The sequence below is a fragment of the Myotis yumanensis genome, unplaced genomic scaffold (genome assembly GCF_028538775.1).
Source record: "Myotis yumanensis isolate MYYU_CA2020_CCGP unplaced genomic scaffold, mMyoYum1.0.hap1 SCAF_4, whole genome shotgun sequence".
Classification (NCBI taxonomy): domain Eukaryota; kingdom Metazoa; phylum Chordata; class Mammalia; order Chiroptera; family Vespertilionidae; genus Myotis; species Myotis yumanensis.
Genome location: NW_027223755.1, coordinates 52,253,182 through 52,264,722, shown reverse-complemented (window position 1 = coordinate 52,264,722; position 11,541 = coordinate 52,253,182). Strand labels below are relative to the sequence as shown.

Genomic DNA, 11,541 nt, shown 5'->3' with positions numbered 1-11,541 from the left:
ACGGGAAGAAAAAGCTCCTTTGGTAGTGTGTGTTCTCGAAGTGCTGCCTGTGATCTGTAAAACAGCCCTGCTCTGAACACTGTGTGAGAGAGCAGCGATGCTCACCCCAGCGCACCCGAGGAGAGGCCTGGCGGTGGGGGGGGGGAGGGGGCGGGAGTTCCTGCCCTGACGGGGCCACTAGGACCCAAACACCCTTCTGAAAAGGACCTGCTCCAGCCTAGCTCCCCCACTCCCAGGTCCCAGGCCCACAACACCCTTAAGGCCACAGGAAGGACCTTGCACCCACCCAACACACCTGGAGGGCCCTGCATGGGACCTGTCGCAGGGTATGGAAAAGGGCGAACCCTCGCCACCTCTGCAGGGGACCATAGAGGGAGCAAAGCCAGGGCTCCCAGCTCTGAGGCCCCACCTCTCCCAGGGCTAGGGAGAGGCCAGACCCTCCCATCACAGGCATGAGGTACAGAGGTGCCTGAGCAAAGCTTTCCCTCCGTTGACCCACCTCTTCTAGTGCTTCACACCCCTACAACCAGGCAAGACCCACATGCAGTCCCGGAAGCAAGTGGTGCCTGAGCCTGGACCAGCCATATGACCAGGTTTGCCAGCCTGAGGCCCAGCTGCACGCAGGCCCTCTAGCAGCCCACCACCACCACCCACAAGGTCACATGGGATGTTTGCAACCAAGGCTCCCTGTCGTCCGGGACCACAATGGCCCACGCAGAGCCTGGCCCTCTGAATTTACAAAACCAAGCAGTGACTTGGTTTAGGAAATAAATCTAGCCAACTTGGTAATAGACCTTAAAAGTTTCCCCCTCTTAACGCCCCCCTTCTAATAAGAATTGGAATGGAGATTAAGTGGAGTGTTCTTTTGCACTGATGACATCTGTCAAACAACCAGACGCATGGGTTTTGCTAAATTCTTTTATTTTTGTTTAAATTTTCACTTCAATTTTAATTCTTGAAGAACAGCCTTGACAACATATATCGCACTCATTATAAGAAGCAAAGGGTTATATCAAAAATTATTAGTATAGAATCACAGAAAATCTGGTTTGGAACCAGAAAAAAATACAAAACAGATATAGATACATAGACACAGGACAATTTTTTATAATTATTTGGAAAATGTTATTTTCCCCTAATTCTTGTTTCTTTTTTTATGTGCATACGATGTTTAAATTTTACAAAAAATGAAAATAAAGACTAGTATCTTACAAAATGAATAACCATGTTTGGGGGTGCGTGTGTGTTTCTACATAGGATTCAGTCCACTTCCATGTGTTGTTTTCTGTACAGAATATATCCACATCCGTCCACAATAAATCCTGGAAGGTCCTTTAGTCTCCTTCTGTTTTATTAAAATTCTCATGGTCCTCTCTTCCAAAGATTGTTTTCTTTTTCTCACCAGACACAAGGTCCTTTTCCTTTCCTTTCCAATGTGTTCACAGATCTGATCCTAAAAGAGTCTCTTTTTCTCCTGGATTGTAGCTTGGGTTGCATTTTTGTAGGGTGGGCTGCTCCTGCCTTCCCGGCCCTCCTCCCCCCTGCCCAGCCTGCCCTGCACGCTGCACCCTGCATCAGCTGCCCGGTCCCCCAGGCTTTGGAGTCCATGGCCCCCGCAGGTCCTCTGAGTCTCTAAGGAGGTGGGGGCAGGTGGGAAGTGCCCAAGGATTAGGAACACTGGATGGACATGTAAGGCCAGTTGAAGCTGCTCCCAGACAGTAACATATCACGGATGAGAGTTTCGATGGGGGTTTTACCTACCAAACGGACGAAGAACAGCTGCTCGATGACTGAGGAGGACACTGTGCGCAGGGAGGGCAGGCGCAGCAGCAGTTTGCCGAAGCGGCTGGGCTGGTTAGGGTACTGGCTCCTCACATACTCCTCCAGCGCACACTGAGACTTCTCCTGCAGGCTCTCGATGTGGGCGGCATCCGACAGGCCACAGGCATCTGCCCAAGCAGCCACAGGAAGGAAAGACAAGGGGAGTGGGCACATGGTTAGGTCGGTGAACAGCAAAAGCACAAACAACAGGCCATTAAAATAATCTTTTTTGAGGAGAAAAGGAGAAAAAAAGAAATAGAAGAGAAAATGAAAGAAATCCACCCATCCATGCTTCCCCACTCTTCGACCAGCCCCAAAACTAATAAAATAAACCAAGCCTAGGGGAGCTGGAGAGAGAAGCACACACACGCAGAGGCAGCAACCTCTCTCGTCCCTTTGTTTTTCCTCGTCCACCTTTGGATTAAGTAAGTACGGTGCTGGAGCCATGTTTGCTGTGGTAGCAACCTGTCCTCTGCCTGCAGGGGAGTATCCTTCCACTGTGCTCATTAAGGGGAGGACTTTGGCCCCACTCCCCCCTGCTTTCTGGGTGTTCAGGAGCCCTGAATGTGCAGCCTGAAGGCAGTTCTTAAAGGCTCCGTGGAGTCCCCCTCCCAACAAATGACCCCAACCAGAAACCTTAAGGAACACCTGGATTGTGTAGTGAACAAACACTTAAGAGCAGGCAAGGAATCATGGGCTGGCAGTGCCTGGAATCAGATCAAGCCCAGGCTTTAGCAAGAGAGGATTTGAGATCCACTATCCGTGCAAGCAAGGACTCCGCAGCAACGCCTTCGTGAGGGTGTACACTGCTATCTGTGCCTTAGATCAAGTAATTGAAAATTGGTCACATCTCTGTAAACTGTGTAATAATCAGGAAGAATGTGGCTCAGTGACCCCAGGCTGCAGAAAGGAGACATCTTTCGTGATCAGACACAAAGCTGGGTTAGAGGCAGCAGCAGCTGCTGCTGCTTCAAACTGGAAGATGGGGAGTTGAGGGGGGGATTTGGGGAGATAGGCTTCCTTTACAGGACCAACTGGGGTGGGGGGGGGACCTACACGCAAGGACGGCATCTCAAAACCTGTGTGTTTATCTCACATCAACCAAGGCTCCTCTTGGTCTCCTAAAAATATTTCAAGACAGCAGTTCATACTATATCAACTAACTGGAGGCAAGCAAATGGAGGGGATGGTGGAATCAGCGGAATGAGATGAAGGCTTCCTAGTTTAAATGCCTGTGTTGTTTCTTATATTAATAATGAATATTTCAAAAACAGGAAGATCACAGAGGAACCCTTAGCCAGTCAGGAGGTTGACTAGAGATCAAAGGCAGAGTTTGCTAATATATAGATCTGGGAAGAAATCCATGCGTGGCGACGCCCCTAAAAGGACATTAGATATTTGTGAATGGGCAAGTGTGACCCTACAAAGACACAGCAAATGATTCAAAGTGAAACCTGTGTCTGCTGGGTTTCTGAGCTTTATGTCTTCATATTTTAAGAACTGGGGTTTACAAAACATTGTATCACCTTCATTGACAAGGCTATGGCCTTGAGCAAAAATACAGATAAAACTAGTGATGATGATTCAAGAACTTCTGAGGCAAGTGTCCTTTGACCCAAGATCCAGACTGGGTTCCTGTCAGATGTCTAATTACTCCAGCCAGCTGCTAGGGTGCACCCACACCCGCCTGCCTTGGGAAATCAGTCAGGTTTTATGGCTAGCAGGGCGAGGGCAGGAGCACTTTGGGGCTTTGCTCCTTAGAGAAGGGACCCTGAGGTCTGCCCTTGGCCCTGCTTGCTAACCTGGCTCTGCTGAATAGCCACCATGCATGCAGACTCATATTTACATATATCTTGCTTTACATGCATTATCTGCCCATTATACGTCAGGATCCCTTTCAGCCTCAGACAATGCAAAATGAAAAGGACCCACTGATACCCCAGCAGATTTTTTAAAAAGACCCATATGGCATCCCCTCAGGTCCGTAAAATATTTATCTGATATTTATGACAAGGGACCCCAGAGTGCAAGGTCACTACCCTTCTCCCAGCTAGGCCACTCCAAGGGAGAGAAGCCCAGGAAAGTCTTGCTTGGGCCCTGTGCTGGCTGCTTTGATATCTTTCCTCCTTTGAAGGCAGAATGCCTGTAGCTCAGCGGACTGCCAGGTGCCAGGAGGCAAGCCCTATGGCCCTAGTCCGGGCCTGGCTTCCCAGTGTAGATAGTCATCCCCACTCTGGATATTCCTGCAACAGGATTCCCCCAACTGTGGACAGACAGTGTGAGCTCTTAGATGGATTGGGTGGTTGTGGTAGCAAAGCGAGGTGAGCAGGGGGTGTAATGTAGTCCATATTTATACGCCATGAGTTATATATACCCCAGATCAGAAAAGGAGTCAGCATGTGCAAAATCCATGTCTCACTTTTTATATGGCAGTGTCAATGTGGGAAACCTCAATATTTCTTCTACAGTATATGGAAAAGAAATTATGTAAATAAATAACCATTACTGTTCAGGCCCTCCCGGCTTAGCCTTTGTAGTGCAGAGAATGTATTTCATGTTGTGCATTCAGAAGAGTTTAGTGTTCAGGAAATATAGATGTAATCAGCTGCCATAACTAGAAATCAAAGTTATTATTGTACTGAAAATGGATTTATTGTATTTATGTTAACTAGATGGCTCCTTTCAGGGAAGGTCTCATTTATTTGAGGGAATATTTAGGTGTATGAATTAATGAATTTTTTAAAAAAGTAAGTTCAGGTCATGACCTAGCCTTTGGATGCTGTCCAGAATATTAAGGATTAAGCATACCATCCGGAGGCCAAATGTGAAAACCACCACAGGGAACCCCTGTGCCAGCTTCAAATACTTAACCGGAGCAAACCTCATTGGACAATATGTCTAAAACTGTCTTTTCCATCATTCAAAGTTTGCTCAAAAGTTGGATGACTTTGAGAAGGCTTCCCATGAATTAATTCCCTTCTGGCTGGCAATCAAAACAAGTTTAGTCAAAAGTGGAAATGTGTTGTATGAAAGAGGGGGGTGAATTACTACTGACAGCTCTATTTCCATTTTCAGATACTCTGCTTGCAATTTTCCAGCAAAATAATGTTATTGTTCACTTCTTGCCTCCCCCTTGCACCTTGAAGACTTGAAGAAACTTCTTTGGGACTTTTTTTTTTTTAAAGAAACATGTTTTACAGGGATGTTTTAGGATGAAAAGTTGAAAGAAAAGCTAAATAATTCCACAGTCTACTCTGCAGCCGGCACAGTCCTCGCCTCTCTCTGGGAAAGGGCAGGGGATGAGAAAAGTCAAGGGAGTTCAAAGAACCTTAGGAAGGACAAGGACAAGGGAGGGGAGACCTTTCTTGAGAAGACCTCTGTCCAGCTTCAAGTCACATATCTGCTTCAAGACACCTCACTGGATGAGATTTAAAAACCCCAGCCTCCCTGACACTGGCTTGCTTCCTGATTAATTTGGCTAAAGAGCCGGGGAGTGGAGAGCCAGCCAGGCCCAGGCCTGCCAGAACTAACGCAGCCCGGTCATTGCTTCCCAGGCTCTTTGTCACTTGTGAAAAACACGTTTCTATCAAGAAGACTTATTAAGATAAAACGCATTCAAACACCAAGGAGGCTATTCAATAAATCTTCCATTTGTTTTAAGGTTCTCACTTTATCCTCTTGCAAAGAATAACTCCCTCTCCCACTAGCAGACCTGTATTTGCACTGGAAGTAAAAGGGGGGCAGTCCAAGTCCACAGCTCTGGCCACCCTGCATACCAATGAGATGCTCTTGTCTAAATAAATTATCTGCTGCTCAGATCGATATTAATACTACATTTGCTACATTACAATATTGTGCAAATTTAAGAGTCATTTTAATACAACGTAAATACGATTCTTCACGCATGAAAGCCAAGAAATACTGATAGATTACACCACTGCTTACTGTTCAACAAGGCCTTGGGAAAGGGGTTTCGCCACCTCTGCTCAAGAATGGTTTTAATTTGGCCTTTGGGTGTCCTGGTTCTAGGCTAGATTTATTAGGATGGTTTATTTGTTCTCTGAATGGAGGAATTAAAAACAATAGTGGCAATCCTGGAGGTAAAATTGCAGCTAACCCTCCTCACAGTGGGCAAGGCTGAGCCCCAGTCTGGGCAGCTCTGTTCCCCACCAGCGTCCCTTCTGGCTTTGTTTATATTTCCCCCATTACCTGCTGTCCCGGGTGTTTATATGTTTCCCTCTTGCAGGTTACAATAATAAAAAAGGCGGGCAGTGTTCTCAGAGGCTCAGACCAGAGCCTTCAAAGGCAACGTTAATGCACTTTCCTGGAAGTTAATTTGAACCATCTATCATAAGAGAAATTGTTAACATGCATGTTACCGCCGCCCACATTTAATTTGATATTTTTAAGGCACTCTGTTAAATTTCCGATGTTCAAGTGTTTTGCATGGCGATGAGATTTACCTCCGGGGCGGGGAGCCTACTGCACTTCTGGATTCTACAGTCTTGCTTTTGTTTTTATCTTTCTTGTTTAGATCGAATCCGTTTTTTACGACCCTCAATAACCTCAGCAACTGCAAACATGAATGGTTTCCGATAAGGGAAAATCAGGCAGCAATAAAACGGGATTATTTATGATTTACTTGTGCGTATTCTTCTCTTTCCACCTGTGTGTGTGTATATGTATGTGTGCGCGCACCTCTCTATCAGGAAACTCATCCAGGGAGCGTGCCACACAGAGGAGAAAGCCGCATTCCCACGTTCTTTCCTTCCTTCCCCTCCCCCAGAAACACACACACACACACACACACACACACACACACGCAAGCACACCGCACACACGCGCAGCCAGACGATTCACAACACCGCCTCCCCCATGAGACACGCACCCGCCGCCGCCCCGCGCGGGGGTCCAGGCCGCTAGGCCCGCTGCCGCCTCCGCGCCGCCTCCTCTCCCGCACCGCCACGCTCTCAAGATGGCAGCGGCGCCACCGGCCGCGTCTGTGCGCGGGGGCCGCAGGTCCGGGCCAGGCCCCAGGTCCGGCGAGGCCGACCGGCGCGGCGGCAGGGCAGAAGGCCGGCCCGGCCGAAAGGAGCCTGCGGCGGCTCCCCGCGCGGCCTGCCCTCCCAGCGACCGCAGCCTCACCTGACGTGAACAGCACGATGGCTTTGAGGCAGCTGTACTCGGCCGAGTCGACGTGCAGCGCCTTGAGCTTCTCCACCTGCTCCTGGAAGATGCGGATGTGGTCCATGAAGGCCACGACGCGGTCGGCGGACATGGGCGAGGCGTGCAGGCCGGCGGCGGCCAGCAGCGGCGCCACGTGCAGCGGCATGGAGCATTGCGCCGCGTTGAGCACGAACAGCTCGCTCCAGGTGAGGCGGAGCAGGGACACCTGGTCGGTGATCTGCAGATCCGGGAAGAAGGGGATGTTGCGGGCCCACTCGACGGCGCTGAAGAGCAGGCGCGCGGCCAGCTCGCAGATGTTCTCGATGCCCATGATGTTGTTGGGCTGCATGCACTGGCTGCCATAGCGCGAGGTGGGGTAGGGCTCCGCGCGCAGCAGCAGAGAGATGTAGCCCGACAGGTAACAGTGGCCGTTGAGGGGGTCCCCGTTGGTGAGCGCGTACTGGCCTGGATTGGGTTGGGTTGGAGGCATTCTTCCTCGCTGAACCGCTGACAAAAAGAAAGAGAGAAAAGAGGCAATGTGCATCCAGGGGGCTTGCGGACATAGCCGCGCTGCAGAGCACCCGACACAATGCGGAGGCTCTTCCCACAGCCATACGCTCCCGGCGCGTTTCCTCTTGCGCTCGCTCTTACGGCCTGCACCAGCAGGAAACCTGGGGTGAGGCCCTCTTGCTCCGCCGGTCCATCGCCTGAGCACCTGGTCACCCCAGCCCCGCCAGAACTAGGCCTGACTTCAGGGCCCCCAGGCCCCGCAAGCCCAAGAAAGTCCCACCCAACCCCTCTACCACCAAGGAGTAGCACGCAGATCAATGAAATCCCACTCACCCCCTCCAGAGTGAAACAAATCAGTGTAGAAAACAAACAGGAGGAACCAGAGAAAGGTTGTGGTTCTAGGCAAATGCCTAGCTGCCTCTTCATTTGCAAGCAAGCAACATTTTGCTCAAAATGCTCTCATATTCTCTAAAAATGCCATAGAATTACCCTTAAAATAGATACAAGTTACATATGCTACTAATCACTTACAACTTTTCAATAGAAAACAAGTATCCTGCTTCCCTCCCCTCTCCTCTCCTCCCCATCGCCCCACACAAAGTTCTCGCTGTTAAAAGCAACAGAAAATTGAAAAATTTCAAAAAAAAGTTGAACTTACAGTAGCCAAACATTATGGGAAAAAGTAGGAAATATAATTAATGTCTGTCCTGCGTGGTGCCACTGCAACCTGCAGCCAGCTTTTGCCCAGTGAATGCACGAGCTTGCAACTGCAAAAACACTGGATTCATTAACCATCTGAATGCAAAACGTAAGCATGCTTTGAGTTCTTAAAGCTGACCAAAGTTTTTTTTTTAATGTGTATGTTTTACTTCAACAGTGCCAGCGTTTTAAATTGCCATGTAAACAAAGACAACTCTAGGAAAAGTTAGGGCTACTGAACTCTCCCCCCAACAAATTAATGTAGATATGTCCATGTACACGTAGCTGTCTTATTTCAGGTTGTGCACTGTTTTCTTAAGTTTGCTTTGATTCCATTTTTAATGCGAGTCCCAATGCAATTTCAGCTCTTGAAACATAATGGCTAGAATACTTTTTTCTAATTATAGTTTTGAACTTGGCAGTTATTTTTCAATTAAATGACAGCACAATTCAAAGTTGTTGTTTTTTCTCCCCCCTCCCCCCAGATGCCTACAAAATCTTCCTGGAGCTAGAAATGAAGTCGTCATATTTGCCTGCTCTTTGAGATCTGAAGGAATTCAATTTCTTTTCCTGTGGCATATAAAATATAATTTTAAAGTCAATTACAAGAAGGAGTAATCTGCATTCTGCAAAATTGACTGGTTCGCTAATTTGACTATAAGACATCTTTAATGATTGTCAGGAGATAAACTTTAACTGTAAATGGCTAAATATATTTATAAGAAAAGTGCTGCATCTCTTGCCACATGAACATGAAGCATATCTAAATACAACATCAAAAGTTGCGTTAAAAGAAACCAAAGCCATACAACACAGGGATTAAATGATGTGGAAGCTCATGCCAGCTGCAGTCTATCTATGCATTATAGCCAAATCAGAAGGTTCGGTAAATGCCGTTGTAAATTGTAATTTGTATGCAGTATTTAAGCAGAGGGTGGAGTTTGATGAAGAAATAAAATGAGTATCATGCTTTTTAAAAAAAAAATGACACAACTATGAAAGCACGGCTCAGTCACAAACTTTCCTTTCAAAGTAGAGGGGTGAAAACAAGGCCACAGCTCCGGAGGAGGCGGCCCCAGCTCCATGAAGAGGAGAGGGAACCAGTGAACAGGCCAGAAGCCCCCCCCCCCCCACCCCCTAATTAGACCTACAAGTGCAATAAATCTCACTCCTCTTTTTCCATGCTAAGCTTCCAAAAGGATGATGCAGCAATGAATCTACTCAGGGTACTCCAGTCCCCAGCCCTCCCCCATTTCAAATAAAGGGAAGGAAAAGATGGAGGGGAAAGTGAGATGCAAAAACACAGACACAGAGTTTTCTGGGGGAAGTAAGCACCCTCCCCAAGTTCATGCCAGCACAGCGCAAGCATCCTCACGCACACGCGGGAAAGAGACACACATCGAGCACATCCAAGACAGAGGAAGAAGGGGATTTTAAGCCACAGCTCACGATCCCAGGGACACAATCCCGAGCAGGCAGCGAGAGGGATGGAGGAGCCAGGGAGACGAGCGCAGGCCGGGAGGGGGAGGCAGCAGCAACGAGCTGGGGGGGGGGGGGGGGATGCCGGGGGAGGAAGGCAGCGGGGACAGGGGAAGCTGGGACGGGCCAGGACTGCAGGAGCCCCAGCCCCATACAGCAGCCACCTCTGTGAGAGAGAAAGAAAGAGGGCCGGGAAGGCGGGCGAAGCTGAGGGAGAGAAGCAGAGAAGAAATATTCACCTTCCCGCCTCATGCCCACTTTGAGGCACTTCTTGAGGCGGCAGTATTGGCACTGGTTGCGGTGGTGCTGGTCGATGGGACAGTTCCTGTTGGCACGGCATGTGTAAGTTAAGTTCCTGCGGACGCTCCTCTTGAAGAAACTTTTGCAGCCCTCGCAGGTGAATTGGCCGTAGTGCTTGCCGCTCGACTTGTCCCCGCACACCACGCACTCGATGTGCTGCTGGCTCTGGCCTGAGCCGGGCGGGCCCTGGCCCTTGTCCCCTGCGGTGCCGGGGGTGGCGGGCGCTCCGGGCTGGCCCGGGGTCTGCGGAGTGTGCGGCGCGCCCGAGCCTGCCTGCTGCTGCTGCTCCCCGGCGCCGCCGCCGCCGCGGGCCGCCTGCGCTGCGGGGTTGGGGCCGCTGGGGTTGCCCCCGGCCACGTCGTCCTGCGGATCTCGCCAGCTGCTAACTACCATTGCCATATCTTTGGGCCCGGGGAGCGCTGGGGGGAGCCGAGCTGCTCGCCGAGGGCCGCGGGGCGCGCGGGCGCGCTGGGAGGGGAAGGGGAAGGGGAAGGGGGGAGGGGGAGGGGGCGGGGGGCCCACCGGGCGCCCCGGGGTCGCGGGAGCCGAGCCCGAGCCGGGCACCGGCCGCTGCCTCTGCCGCCGCCGCCGCTGCCGCCGCTACTGCCTCGGCCGCCCCGCTGCTGCTGCGCGCCCGCCCGCCCTGCTGGCGTTTTGTTGTGGTTCCTGCTGTTTTCTTTCTCTCTTTTTGCAGCCCCCCCAGGCTCTCAGGATCCCCCCCCGCAACACCCCTGCTCCCCTCGCCCGCTCCCCCCGCGCTCCGATCCTGGGGGGGCCACGCTCTCCTTCCCCCCCTCCCCCACCCCCCCGGAGAGCAAGCTCCCTTCTCTCGCTTTTTTCTTCTTCCCCAAGTTGCAAAATCAGAAATGGCACAGGCGGCAGCCGGGAGCGGCGCGGGGCGCAGCGCCGGGGGCGGCGGGCATGGGCCACGGCGCGCGCACACACTCGCCCTCCGCCTCGCCCGCACCCCCGCGCACACACACACTCGCACACACACTCGCTCACCCGCGCCAGGCGCCTGCCCGCCCGCCGGCCGCTCGGGCTACGCGCTGAGCGCGGGCTGAGCCGACACAGAGGAAGACCGCGAGGGCGGCGGCGGCAGCGGCGGCGGCGGAGAAGGAGGTCGGGGCTGCAGGCGCCGCTGGAGCCGCCGCCTCAGCTGCAGCGGCGAGCGCCGCTGGAGGAGCCGGGGCCCGGGCCGGAGTCCGAGCTGGAGTCGGGGCCGCCGCCGGAGCGCGAGCCCGGGTCGGGGGCCGCCCGCGCCGCCGCCGCTGTCCCGGCAGGAGCCCTCGCTGGGCTCGAGATGGAGGGGAGTTCGGTGAGCCGAGCGGGGCGCGGGGCAAGGCTGCAGGCGGAGATCAGGGCGCGCTGGTGTCGGGGGGCCAGGTCCAGGGCCGGACGCTGCCAGCCATTCAGGAAGGCAGAGCTGGAAAGCGAGAGGCGGCGGGCGAGGAGGATCGCACACTTTGCTCTTTTTGTTGTGCCGGTGGCGCCGGGCTCTCACTGCCTTCTTCTTTGGGGAGGTGATGGAAAAGAAGAAAAATAGGAGATAATTCACGCCGGCGA

The 11,541-nt window shown here is 51.9% G+C and overlaps 1 protein-coding gene across 2 annotated transcripts; it reads right to left on the bottom strand.

The window, feature by feature from the left end:
• Positions 1 to 906: 906 nt before the first annotated feature.
• NR2F1 (nuclear receptor subfamily 2 group F member 1) lies at positions 907 to 10,681 on the bottom strand. 2 transcript variants are annotated; one of them, XM_070412328.1, is made up of 3 exons: positions 9,915 to 10,681; positions 6,967 to 7,494; positions 907 to 1,949 (listed from the first exon to the last, which is right to left on the bottom strand). In XM_070412328.1, exons 1-3 carry the CDS (start codon positions 10,372 to 10,374, stop codon positions 1,669 to 1,671), a joined length of 1,269 nt encoding a protein of 422 aa, XP_070268429.1. In that variant the 5' UTR covers positions 10,375 to 10,681; the 3' UTR covers positions 907 to 1,668. The 2 variants fall into 2 exon arrangements, with proteins under 2 accessions (XP_070268429.1, XP_070268430.1); XM_070412329.1 differs by lacking the exon at positions 9,915 to 10,681 and adding an exon at positions 8,156 to 9,243.
• Between the last annotated feature and the right edge of the window lie 860 nt (positions 10,682 to 11,541).

Excerpts from the sequence above, each read along its gene's own strand:
- NR2F1 (XM_070412328.1), bottom strand. The coding sequence starts at position 10,374 with ATGGCAATGGTAGTTAGCAGCTGGCGAGATCCGCAGGACGACGTGGCC. Across the intron at positions 7,495-9,914 it reads AGTGGGCATGAGGCGGGAAG|CGGTTCAGCGAGGAAGAATG; the intron begins GTGAATATTTCT and ends TCTTTTTGTCAG. Across the intron at positions 1,950-6,966 it reads CATCGTGCTGTTCACGTCAG|ATGCCTGTGGCCTGTCGGAT; the intron begins GTGAGGCTGCGG and ends CTGCTTGGGCAG.